Source organism: Pelmatolapia mariae, linkage group LG18, assembly GCF_036321145.2.
Source record: "Pelmatolapia mariae isolate MD_Pm_ZW linkage group LG18, Pm_UMD_F_2, whole genome shotgun sequence".
Lineage (NCBI taxonomy): Eukaryota > Metazoa > Chordata > Actinopteri > Cichliformes > Cichlidae > Pelmatolapia > Pelmatolapia mariae.
This window is the reverse complement of record NC_086243.1, coordinates 8,907,484-8,920,086: the sequence shown is the minus strand read 5'-3', so window position 1 is coordinate 8,920,086 and position 12,603 is coordinate 8,907,484. Positions and strand designations below refer to the sequence as shown.

Sequence of the window (12,603 nt, the reverse complement as noted above, 5' to 3'; positions counted from 1 at the left end):
CAGCTATCTAGTGAACAAGGAAGAACTTAGCATCCAAAGAGCTGATAATGTATGATTTCCTAAAGATGCTAGTTTGTGCTAAAAGAACAGACACTGAACAAGTTACCAGAAATACATCACCCAGTGTCTCTTTGTTCTCTTCTCTTTCCCCTCACTGGCCACATTTGTGATGGATAGGTGCCCCTCCCTGGGCCACATTCAGCTGGAGGTTTCTTCCTGTTAAAAGGGAGTTTTTCCTTCCCACTTTCACCAAGTGCTTGCTCATAGGTTTGCGTGATTGTTGGGCTTATATTACTGTTGGTTCTTTACCTTACAATATGAAGCCCTTTGAGATTATTTATATAGCACCACTTCCCATCAACAAATTTGTATACAACTCTATAACTAACAAATCCCCATAACCATTTACAAAGAGATAGTAATGTACACAGAGACCCCACCCAAGCAGCTCGAATGTAAGGTTTTTGTTAAGTTTCAAATGGAATTGCCACTGTGGTGTCATGGAATAATAACGTAAGCTGCTCTCAATAGACGTGCTCTCTGTTTTAAAAATCAACCTTTTCATTTTCCTGGAACAGCAAAGATCACAATGAAACATTCACAAATGTTTTTAATTAATTTTATATTGAATGACATTTCAGGAATTCTATTTCCTCCACACACGATCAGCTGCAGAAAATAAATAATGGAAATACCAAGTACCCTTCAGGAATAATGTCTCGTCCTGTTGCGTCTGGGGACATCCTGACATCAAGCTTGTAATCACATACTGGAACTTTTTTTAAAAACACAACATGATTAACTGGATTTTTCCACACGTCACAGTTTTGGTCTGTTTTTTTTTTTTTTTTGTTGCAAGGAATGTTTTTCAGTCTTACATGTGCAGGAGGCTAGTCATCAACAAAGTATTATGGAAAGAGCGCCTCACTTGAAGTTTCCACTGTAAACCTGCTTTTGATTAGGTGGGCTTCTACACAACACGGAAACTAAAAGGCAGATCCCACAGGGCCATTAAACAACAGACACGAGTGACGGCATCTTGAGGTTTGTCATTTATTTCAGTTTGAAACAATTCAAACGTTAATTGACCATAACTCTAGCAAATGCATCTCGATATTAAGGCAGATATCGATTTAACATATTACTTTATATGATTGAAACAGATGCACAGCAAAAGCAATGGGGGAGCGGGGGAAGAGAGAAAGGGTGTAGCGGGGCGAAGAGTTCAACATAATTTTTTTTTATCGAGAAAAAAGAAACAAACAGCAAAAACACATCAGGTTCGTAATATACTGAAGATGGGAAAGAACACAGCTATGTTAAGTATGAAATACCTTCAATAAACCTGGACAACACTAAATGAATCCTTCAAAATAAATGTGAAAACAAGATTACAAGGTCAAAGTTTAGTATTAAAAAACAATCTATGAGCTCAAGTGCATAAAAAGGTACATTTTATTGCAAGAGCTCGTGGTACTGTAAACTTTACACTTGTAGCTCTAGAAGTTACCGTCCAGATCACGCATGCAAAGACAGAGATGGGTTCAGTTACAGGAAATCCTGCAAGACAAAGTTGATCGCTTTTCTTGCACATTTTCACGCCAAAAGAAATAAACACAGGAAATCAATTAGTTTGAAGGCATCTAAACGGTCTGAAGCAGAGAATCGACATAATAGACAAACAGACAACATACAAGTGAACAGAAAAGACAAACTGATGTCAGTAACTGGGTGATGGTTGGGGTGTCATTGGAAAAGGTTATATTTTGGAGAATTCACAGTGTTCTCGTGTGCACTGAAATGAAAACCTGCATTGGCCTGGATGTTTCCCACCCTAATCCTCAATCCAAGTGCTATAGTATGTGTTTAATACAGCTTCCTAATATATGTATGGCAGAAGATTTTGTACTTTGCAGCTACATAGAAGGTGAGATTTGTGCCTGTAAGAAAAGATGAAGGAGACTTCAATTAATTTATTAGATTAAAATTTGACAGGCTGTCTATTCTAACCACAAAATCGGTCCACGCTGAAAGAACTGTGTAACCTGAAGTCTTAATGTACAGCTGAGCCACCAAGATAAATTCAAACCATACATACTCGGATGACAGACGAATACTCCACGTGGTTAATTTAAAACACCCGCCTCAAACACGAGGCTCTTTTTCTGCGTGATTCTTTTAAACAGGAAGTAGTGATATATAAGTGATGGAAAAGGAAGTGTGCAAACAGCAGTGTCTGTTCGACCGACTGACGTACTCCCGACAAATAAAAAGGCGCTCATCCACTTCCACCTCTTGCTCACTCTCCGTTTCCGGTCACTAGTCAGTCCTCTCACGTCGGTGCTTTTTCGTTTTCAGGGTATGGAACAGTATCCTCCGCACACCCCAGGCCTGGCATGCTCCGGGTCTCCCAGCCGAACTTTCTGACCCTGGTTTTCGCTCTCCCAGAGCCCCGGAGTCTGGAGGATCTTTTCTACCAACTCCTCAAAGGCACACTGGACCCCATCTTTGGTCTTTGCACTGGCCTCTGTGTAAGGGAAGAATTTAAGAGATCAGTAAATAAGTAAATGTGAGCATTTTCCAGCATGCTACCAAAACAAAACATATCAGTCAGCTGACAAACATGACTAATAAAGTATAAAATGACTTCATAAAAGCAGAAGTCATCCATCAGGATGAAGACATCCTTGCTGCAGATGAAAGCTTCAGATTCTTCTTGCCCTGCCCTTTTCAAAACCCCTTAATTTGGCTGTTCTAAAATGGAAACTCTGCACAAATCTTAACCTAATTTACCAGAGAGGGCCAGATTGGAGAGGAGAATCAGGAACACGTGCGGACATGGATTTGATAAATGAAAGCTGGCTAGATTTTAATCATAATGCAGCTCCTCTGAGTGGCCGCGTCTTTCAACAGCAGAGACTCAGAAATGCCCGAGCAGTATAAACAGCACAGCTCATCTCATCTGAACTACACGCATGACTAACTCAATGATGTCTTGGCTTGTTCCAGCTGCGCACTAACAGTCCTGACTTTTAAGCAGCACTACGGTAAATTCTAATAGCTTTAAGTTACATTTTATGCCTCTCTTACTTTAAACGAGCATGACCGGCCACGCCTGACGTTACTCGAACACAGAAACTCACCGATAAAAAGCATAGAGTGTTTCCGAGCAAACTTCAGCCCCTCGTTTCTGTCCACTTCGCGGTCGTCCTGAATATTTAAAAAAAAATGAAAATTTGTCATTTGCCCGAATGGTGAGGGAGAATTGTGTACGCATCATAAAAGTACAACACAAGACAAGCAACACTCATTAAAATGCACTATTCTAAGGAGCTCGGAAAGAAAAGCGTCTGGACTTCTTTAAGTTTCTTGAAGATGTTTCACCTCTCATCCGAGAAGCTTCTTCAGTTCTAAGAGTAACTGGTGGAGAGTCCCAGATTTTAAGCCCTATGGGAGTGTCTCCAAGAGGGTGATGGACCCCCTAGTGCTCCTCTGCCTAATCACACGACCCAAGGTGTGAAAATGGGTGTGGGTCACAATCAGCCAAGGTTTCAGGTGAACCCACTGTGAAACCTAGCCCCACCCCATCATGTGACTTAGGCTACATCCACACCCGGATAGATTTGAAAACAGCGTCTTCATCTGAAAATGCTCTGCGTCCACACTATCATTTTCAGTTATTTTCACAGAGCTGTGCGTCCATTTTGAAACGTCCGAAAACGCTTACGTTCCAGTACTGCGCATGCGTGAAACGCAAGAAGATTCGACAATTTCTGTCTGCCGTTTATTTACTTTCCGGCTCTTTGAAACGTTGCGGCAAAATGTCGAGGAAAAGCACCAAGTTTTTTTAAATGGACTAACAATGAGGTGGAGTTGTTGCTGCGAGTAACACAAAAGTACAAAGCTGCAAAAGCGAGTGAGAATTAAAGAATTTGAAGAAAAGCTATCTGGAGCATGTACAGACTGATAGTAATCTTTAATAGGGCGTGTCAAAATTCAGAGCAAACAAAACAACTGCTCTATAATGCCCTCCGCTATCTTGGGTGAAGTGGTCACATGACTGCATTATATGACTAACATGCGTCATCGTTTTCAAAAGTCTGTGTCTTCGCTGTCCACACTGATCCGCAAAAGCTCCTTTTTCAAATGTATGCGTTTTCGTAAGCATTTTGAGCGAAAACGCTGTCTCAGTGTGGAGGGGAGGCCAAAATGGAGAGAAAACGATGCGTTTTCAAACAAAAATGCATTAGAGTGGACTAGGGCTGCCACAAACGATTATTTTGATAGTCGACTAGTCACCGATTATTTTTGCGATTAGTCGACTAATCAGATCATGCATCCATTGGACGTAAAACGTACAGCACCAGCATGCATCTGCTCTTATATAACTATCATTGTTTCACGGTATGTACTAACTAAAAATAAAGACAAGATGATAGTTTATTAAAGTTTAATGAAATTTGCAGATTGTTTCGTCGGAGTTTAATAAACTCGGCCATCTGCTTCTTGCTATCTAAAATATAACAGGACACCGGAATATATTCTCGAGCATCTCACACTTCTGATAATCAGTTGTCTGCTTGATGTTTATTCAGCTGTGTAAAAACTATAACTTTAATCTCAGCCAAACCGATTTACTCAGGAACAAATAACACACTGAAAAAAACAAACAATAACATTTTTAAGTTATCTAAGTGACTAATATATGTTTAACCTGAGTAGCGAAAGACGGCGGTGGGTTTGAAAACGATTTGCCGGGAGTCCGGTGTTCTCACCAGCTCTAGTGAGCCCTGAACCCCGGCTCGCTATCGAGCTAGTGGGTAACAGACGTCTCCGAAAACGTCGGAGCGCTTTTGAAAATATGTGGTGTCTTGACAAACTGAGCAGATATTTGAGGTTTACACAGCTACATTCTCGCCTGAAAATATGTTAAACGTTTATTTTGTGACACAGAAAGTATAATAAGAGTAATATTAAAACTAACTAGCTGCCGCCATGGTTGGAAACTGAGCTATGAATTCTGGGACACAGCTTCTTCTTCTTCGGGGTTTAACGGCAGCTGGCATCCTTGTACATGCAGTGCTGCCATCTTCTGTTTCAGTCCGTTATTACACTCTTAAATACTACTACTTATTCCTGCGTCTTTTGGGATCTTACAAAGCTTCAAACGACGCGTCGACTATTAAATTAGTAGTCGACGATTTTGATAGTCGACGTAATCGTGACTAGTCGACTAATCGTGGCAGCCCTAGAGTGGACGTAGCCTTACTTAGGTCAGAAGGCCAGGATGTGAGGGGGCGTTAAGGCGTCTGGGAAGGGATCTCCAAACTGGATTATAGTGGTTTACGACACCAACTGTCGTTGGTGTCGTAAACCACCGCCTCTGTCCAAAGATGGTCATTCACAGTGGACATAGATGGCTTCTTTCACACTTTCAAACCATATGTCTTCTCAGGCCAATATGTGAACATTGGCATCCTCGGAAGAGTGACATTTGTCCTTTAGATGCAGATGGACTGCTGAGTCTTGTCCCATCGAAGTGGCTCTTCTATGTTGTGCCATGCATTCATGAAGTGGCTGTTTGGTTTCTCCAATGTAAAGGTTTGAGCATTCCTCGCTGTTCTGTCTTTGGGATGAACCAGTTTTTGTCTGAGTGTGTCGCTGGATCTGAAGTACACTGGGATGTCGTGGGAAATCTCCACCATCTGCTCTTAAAACTGAACAAGGTTTTCAGACGAGAGGTGAAACGTCTTCGAGGAAACTTTAAAAAGTCGAGACGCTTTTCTTTCCAAGCTCCTTAGACTACGATGACCTGGATGACTGAGAACCTTCACAGACAAAATGCACTATTAAACAATATAGGATGAACTGGATTCATAAAACCAGAGCGCAAGTTAAAAGGATTTGTAAAAGTGACTCACTTTATCAATTTTGTTCCCAACCAGCATTTTCACTATGTCGTTGCGTGTTGTGTAGGTCTCCAGTTCGTTCAGCCAGTTTTCGAGCTTCGTAAACGTGTCACGCTTTGTGACATCATACACTGAAAAAAGGAAGACGTGACAAGTAAGAAGGAGCTGGAGAAAATCATTACATTATTATAACAGCACTGACAGAAATACAACTGCCAGTATCGGTCTGTTTTGATCTTGATCTATGTTGCAGTACAGGTAATTACCAAGTATGACTCCCTGTGCGCCGCGGTAATAGCTGGGTGTCAGAGTGCGAAACCGTTCCTGTCCAGCTGTGTCCTACAAAAATAAAAGCGCCAAAAGATTTCTGATACCAAACTTTGAAGGCCAGGGGAAAACAGCAGCCAATTCCCAGCATCCGACCTCACAGACCATGTGTTTCTGATGAGTTCCACTCGGACAGTCACAATGTGAGCTTGCTGTTGCCTCAGGAACAATTAATCTTTTCTTTTGTATCAAGTTTGACAGGAAAACAACACTATTATTATAAAGTGATGGACCACAATAAAACTGTCTAATACTCTTTAAATCCCCGATCTGTTGCCATACCACCTTTGACCCCGTGTGTGTCTTCTAGTGGTGGAGGTTGACAACAGAGCCTTTAGGTCCCAGTGATTGCAGGACGGGGTCCCTATGGATTCTGGCAGATGCTCAATCTGATTGGGATGTGAATAGTTTGGAGGCCAAGTCTGCATCATGAGTTACTCTTAGAGCTGGTCCTGATCTTTTTTTTGTCTTTTTTCCCTTTTGTGGCCCGTGGTTACAGTAACGTCTATGTGAATGCCCGGGACAATGCTTTCCAAGAACACTGCATTATTTTTAACAACAGATGCAATATAAACCGTACTTTTTCCTCATCACATAAAAACAGAGGCCATTAGGTTTTTTCCAATTTTTATAAACCTCCCACACATGTTCTTATTGAGACCAGATAAAATAATAATATCAATAATAATAACTTTTTAGAAATAAATTTCAAGCTTCACTGTATGAGGCTTAGGTTATGGATTCATTGTGCATAGCGTGGTTTTACTGGATACTGGGAATACCACCTACGTCCTTCAATTTTGGCTGTACCATGTCACCATCTTGTGGAGAAACCTTTTACTTCATCGTGTTTCCTCCCCCAAACATGAAATGTGAACAACAGGAATAAAAACTTCTGTCTTACCCATATGGCAAGCTTAGCTTTATTTCCATCGATTGCAAGTGTTTTTACTTTGAAGTCCACGCCTGATCAGTTATAGGACACAAAAAAAAGAAAAACATCTTTAAGTTATGAGGTTAAAATCAATAGTAGTTTTCATATATGTGTGTGTGTGTGTGTGTGTGTGTGTGTGTGTGTAAAACCTATTGTGGCAGACTGCTCTGGATCGAAAGTATCCTCTGTGAACCTCAGGAGCAGACTGTAATAAAGATAAAATGGAAATGAGCAGTTCATCCAGTACAACAGGCTATTGTGAGCTAGCCGTAGCTTTGAACAGGTTTCCCCCGAGCAGCGCCACAGGATGCTTGACACCTTTCAGCAAACAAAAATATTGGAAAGCTTTAAAACTGCAGGAGTAAAGGCCTTTACACGCAGGGCAAAGTGCAAAAAACAAAAAACTTAAACCTGCAACACAAAATTCCAAATTACGTACCGGTGCGTGTTTTGAACTCAGACTGGTACTCGTTGCCAAATGCAGCGGTCTGATTGATAAGATGTGTTTATTTGCAGCAAAAAAAAAAAATTCATCCTATCAAATCAAATGGACGGTGTGAGCATTTGCATTAAGAATATGTGTAGCTCACGAAACATTCAAACAAATTTTACACGTCCGTGTGTAAAGGAAGGCCTTTAAGATTAGCGTTACTATGATCTGTGCCAACATGAGACCTGTGCAACTGATAAAGGTCTGAAAAACAGAAGTGCAGCGTAAACCAGTGTGTCTGAAGTTTGATAAGATTAAGGAATTGCTAAATAAAACCTCAGATCAGCTTTTCACACTAAATGCATGTCAATATAATCTAAAGGTAACATTACAAAAACAAAAATAAAAACATGGATTTTAACAGTAACTTAACTGATTTAAAATTGTTAGAAAATGATTTAAAGGACAAGGGGCACATGCCAAAAGATTATAAAGACACCAGAACTTTAACTTCTTTTTTTCCCCCAAACATGAGTACTTTGTACTTCATGATCTAATCGACAGACGAGCCTCTCACTCTGCCAGGGGTGCAGTGGTAAGTTAAGGCCACCTGCAGTTTCTCGTTGTGTTTTGAAGAGAAGCTTCTGTGCAACTGTAATGGTATTTTAGTGCACACTGGCCTACGCATGTTTACCTGACAGACATAACACCTTTTGTGTCCAGAGTATCATCAGCCCTGCGTCATTCATGGCCTGCTCAAACAACCGTTTACTAACAGAACTTGTGCATTTTCCTCATCTCTCCTGTTAGTCTGCAGCTCTGTCTTGTTCACACTGTCAGCTGATTAACACCTGCTGCTCATTGAGCCCATGTTAACTAGCAATCATTGCATTTTAGCACTGGCAGCTTCCTACTTAATAGGATATAACAGTCTGGCATTATTTTGCGCATAATAAGGTTAAGGCACTTTGTCTTTCATCAGTTCAGACAGTTTGGTTCCAGGAGACTTGTGTTTACCCCTAAAGTAAGTTATTAAAATTGACAGATGACATTTAAAAGGAGGCAGCAATAGCCACCGAGCAGCTTGCTAGTCAGGAGAGAAATGGGTTAAAATTTCTAAGGAAGTAGGTTTGCATTATTTATTTCCAGTAGACAATAAAAAGGGCTGTATATTTAAGGTAGTAACCTGAGAAAAGCACATTTAGTTAATGATTACCCTAACTCTAGAAGTAGAAGGAGTACAAAATATGACAATCTCACATAGTGTGCCTGCTAGCTGTGACTTCTTATCATATCAACTGTGATAATGACCATGTAAATCTTTTACATGATATAAGAACATCAACGCCATTTCTCTGCCATGTGTTTACATCTCCTAGTGCACGCCAAGGTATGTATGAGAGCAAGGGCTGCATGTCAGCCTCTGAACCTTAAAAAAAATAAATTAATAAAACAGTGCTTAGCAAAATATGCAAGAAAACGACTTTTCTTAAGGTGGAAACAGTAAACTTGTTATAAATAAACTTGTACCACAGTACAATCAGGGCCATATTCTACAAATATGGTGTCATCCTGTTATCTAGATTCACTTACCCAAACATAGGTGATCGGGATAAATGGTCACGCAAAGCTGACTATCAACTCACTAAGTTCACATGAAAAGGGTGGTACTGACCTATCGCAAAGGGGTGTTTCACGGATCATAAGACTCTTCTTCCACAGAAAATTATACCAAAGTGTCACCTACTCCAGTAATGTTATCAAATGGTAATAAAAACCTCTAAAGATCATAAAAATATACTAGTAAAATGCCACACTGTTGCAAAAAGGACAAGATGAATGTCCCATAAAATTCTTTAGTGTTATATATATATAAAAATATATAGCTTTATTACTGAGAGTGTGCTCAATGCAGTTGATTATTTCTAAGGTTATGGCTGCACATTAAAGCTCTGATGCTTTAAACTGGATCCATTTAAACATTAAAGTTTAAAGTCCCACACCATAATAAAGGAGACGTGGAAATTGGTTCCACTTGTCGCAGACCAAAGAGAAATTAATTTTATTGAACAGGTATTCTCAGTGTGTGTTCTGTGTTTCCAGCAGTGTGAAACAGACTAATCGGCAGATTAGAATTATGTAGAACAACATTTCTAAATCACCAAATTAAAACGCGGACAGTTCCTTAACAATGCGATGCACAGTTTGCGTTTTATTCAGTGGTTTTACTAAGATATGGCTTAACAATGGCTTACATAATTTCCTTAGGGATTATTAAAGTATTCTGATTCTGAACAACTTGCACATATAAGATGTATTCCCCCAGCAGAGACTCTATAACAAAACATGCTGTGAATAAAAAACTCAGTGAAAACATGGCGCTTCCAGATGATTTTGGACATAACCTGCTCCCAACAGTTTTAGTTTGTATTCTCTCAGCTGCAGACTAAGTGCTGTTTATGGTTTGAGAGTAAAGCTTAAATATAAAAACAGAATTCAAACTTAGTACAAATTTGATATGAGGTCAGCGAGTACCGAGTAGGTGTCCTGCTATTGTTTATAAAATAATAAAGCTGTTGTAAAATTGTTTGCTGCTAACAGGAGAAAAAACATTAAGGAATAAAGTTGCATTTAAAAATCTATATTATTTAATATTTATTTATTATTTACTCCTACTGTTCGGGCACAGAGGTTGGTGGGTCCTTTGGGAATGGTGACGCTATTTTCTGGAGAACTGATTACTCAGCAACTGGTTAAAAAGCCTGACCCAACACACCAAGGTCATCTCTGGTAGAAAACATTTTTTTGTTTTAATATGTGACCATATTGTGCAACTCCTGAAGAGCTACAAAGGTAAACACTGCTTAGCCTAGTTTTCTGCTTACATTTGACTTATGCTGTATCATTACTACACACTATAATGCTACTGCTTATCAGTGATGGCAGTTTGTTGGAGAAAGATGGCAAATGCCTTCCATTTACTTTACAACCATCAATAAAACGTTCAGAACTTTTTTCTTCGGAATCTATGTCGTCAGAGATTTCATTGTTACCCACCCCTGCTGCTAGCTGCTAGCTAAAGACACAGTGGATGCATTTTCCAAGAAGTTCTAATTGTTTTGTTTGAGGGTTTTTTTTTAAATCAAATCATGGATCTATACATGATGTGCTGTTGAACTTATTTAGATACATCTGAATACATTAAATACTCTGACATGTTTTTATAGGCAAATTCATAATCATAAGATTATAATTCTGGGCAATTTAGAGTTTATACTGGCCAGTAGGTGCTGGCTAAACTGGGGCTGTGTGCAGTGCTGTGGTGCCGTTTACAGTAATGGGTGCTGGACTGGTGCAGGGCAGACTGTGCTAGGTTTGCTCCTGAGTAAAAGCACAGATATCAACAGAGAGAAACACGTCATTGAACTGTGAGTTTATGAGAGTGTTGAAAGTATGGCCTCCTGGTGAAAATCTTTTAAAACCTTACTTGTGTGCATAGTCAGGTGATTTAAAAAAAATCAGATTTAACTTAATATTATGTACATGAATATGTACATTAGGTTTTTTTTATTGAAATTAATTGAAATAACACTCAAAAAATGGAGTGCTCATTTGCATTTCAATGCAGCTGCTGTATAATAGGGTTTGGTTCTCAAAGGAGGTATCACTTTGGATTTAAGCTGATCAACACTTGCAAATTCCTCCTTTATAAGTATAAAGGAGGAAAGCAGACAAGATTCCTGTAACGTGGGCCTTTATATTGTAGAATACAGTTGGTTAAATCCACAAAGGAAAAAAAACTAAACAAAAAAATCCAAACCTGCAATAGGACAGGTCAGCTGATCCCAGGCTGTACACAAAGAAAACCTTCTGAAGCTCAGAGTAGACATTATTATGTAAGATATTTGTAGTTTTCCCCTAACCTGCCAAATCTCACTGTACCCCACGAGCATATGTCTTTTTTAAACTTCAAATCGGCTTCTAAAATGTTCAGAAATGTGTCTAATCTGTTACCAGAAACATCTGAAGTTTGTGAAGACAGGCTGAAATGTTGGCATCAACAGACACCATGAAAACCAGTTAAGCTGGAACACTGGGCAGCGAGAAAGAAACTTACACAACAATGTCAACATTCACAACAGGCTAGCTGCTAAGCTCGCTAAAACACAGACAAACCTGGACTTTCCGACGCCACTTTCGCCAATTATCAACAGCTTCAGGGTCGTCAACACATCGTCGTCCATATTTGTCTTGGAGTTAGTTTACCTTTGACTCTGAATTAACTAAAAACGCTTTTACAGATATTTTTAAATGTGTTTTAGGACAGCAGGCGGCTATCAGTTCCGATGACAGCCTACTGCTCACGCAACTTCCGGCCAAAATGCGAGGCGCGACGTCACCGGTGTTCGCGCGATTTGAAAATGAAACACAACAAAAATATTATTATTATGTTGATACAAAACTAAATTATTTCGTTTTTAAGAATGAAGATTTTCTAACAATTATTTATAGTGGCAAAGAAATTGTATGAAATATATTAGCTCTCCCGATAAAGGTTCTAAGTTCCTTGTATTATGCTAGGAAAATGGGAATAGTTGCAGCAGTTTACTGAAATATGTAAGCATACATGGAAATACAGAATATAAAGCAAAGTCAGAGTCTGTACGTTTCCAATAACCTTGAATTTTATTCTTCAACACAGCCTGAACTCTCTGAGGCAGCTCTCTTGTCATTTCTTTAAGTAGTCTTCAAAGCTCTTCTTTGGATGTTGGCTGCCTTTTCTTCTGCTCTCTGTCAAGATGATTCCACACCGTTTCATTAGCAGTGTGGAATCAAGATAGGACTTGAGTGTGTCTCTCAAGTCGTATCTTGTGTCTTTGCATGAGTTTTCCAAATACTATTTTATGTCTGTCATAATTATGCTTTGTCATTTTTGTGGATGTACCCATAGAAATGGGAATAAAATGTGGGCTTTTGTGACAGGCAGCTTATAACAAAGTGCC

General features: G+C 39.5%; 1 protein-coding gene across 1 annotated transcript; it reads right to left on the bottom strand.

Annotated features, from left to right (window-relative positions):
- Nucleotides 1–1,029: 1,029 nt before the first annotated feature.
- On the bottom strand, nt 1,030–11,962 carry rab18b (RAB18B, member RAS oncogene family). The gene is made up of 7 exons (XM_063462615.1): nt 11,777–11,962; nt 7,320–7,375; nt 7,141–7,202; nt 6,176–6,248; nt 5,922–6,040; nt 3,144–3,210; nt 1,030–2,527 (listed from the first exon to the last, which is right to left on the bottom strand). Exons 1-7 carry the CDS (start codon nt 11,842–11,844, stop codon nt 2,355–2,357), a joined length of 618 nt encoding a protein of 205 aa, XP_063318685.1. The 5' UTR covers nt 11,845–11,962; the 3' UTR covers nt 1,030–2,354.
- Nucleotides 11,963–12,603: the final 641 nt, after the last annotated feature.

Excerpts from the sequence above, each read along its gene's own strand:
- rab18b (XM_063462615.1), bottom strand. The coding sequence starts at position 11,844 with ATGGACGACGATGTGTTGACGACCCTGAAGCTGTTGATAATTGGCGAA. Across the intron at positions 7,376-11,776 it reads AGTGGCGTCGGAAAGTCCAG|TCTGCTCCTGAGGTTCACAG; the intron begins GTTTGTCTGTGT and ends TCTTTATTACAG. Across the intron at positions 3,211-5,921 it reads TTGGGAACAAAATTGATAAA|GACGACCGCGAAGTGGACAG; the intron begins GTGAGTCACTTT and ends TTAAATATTCAG.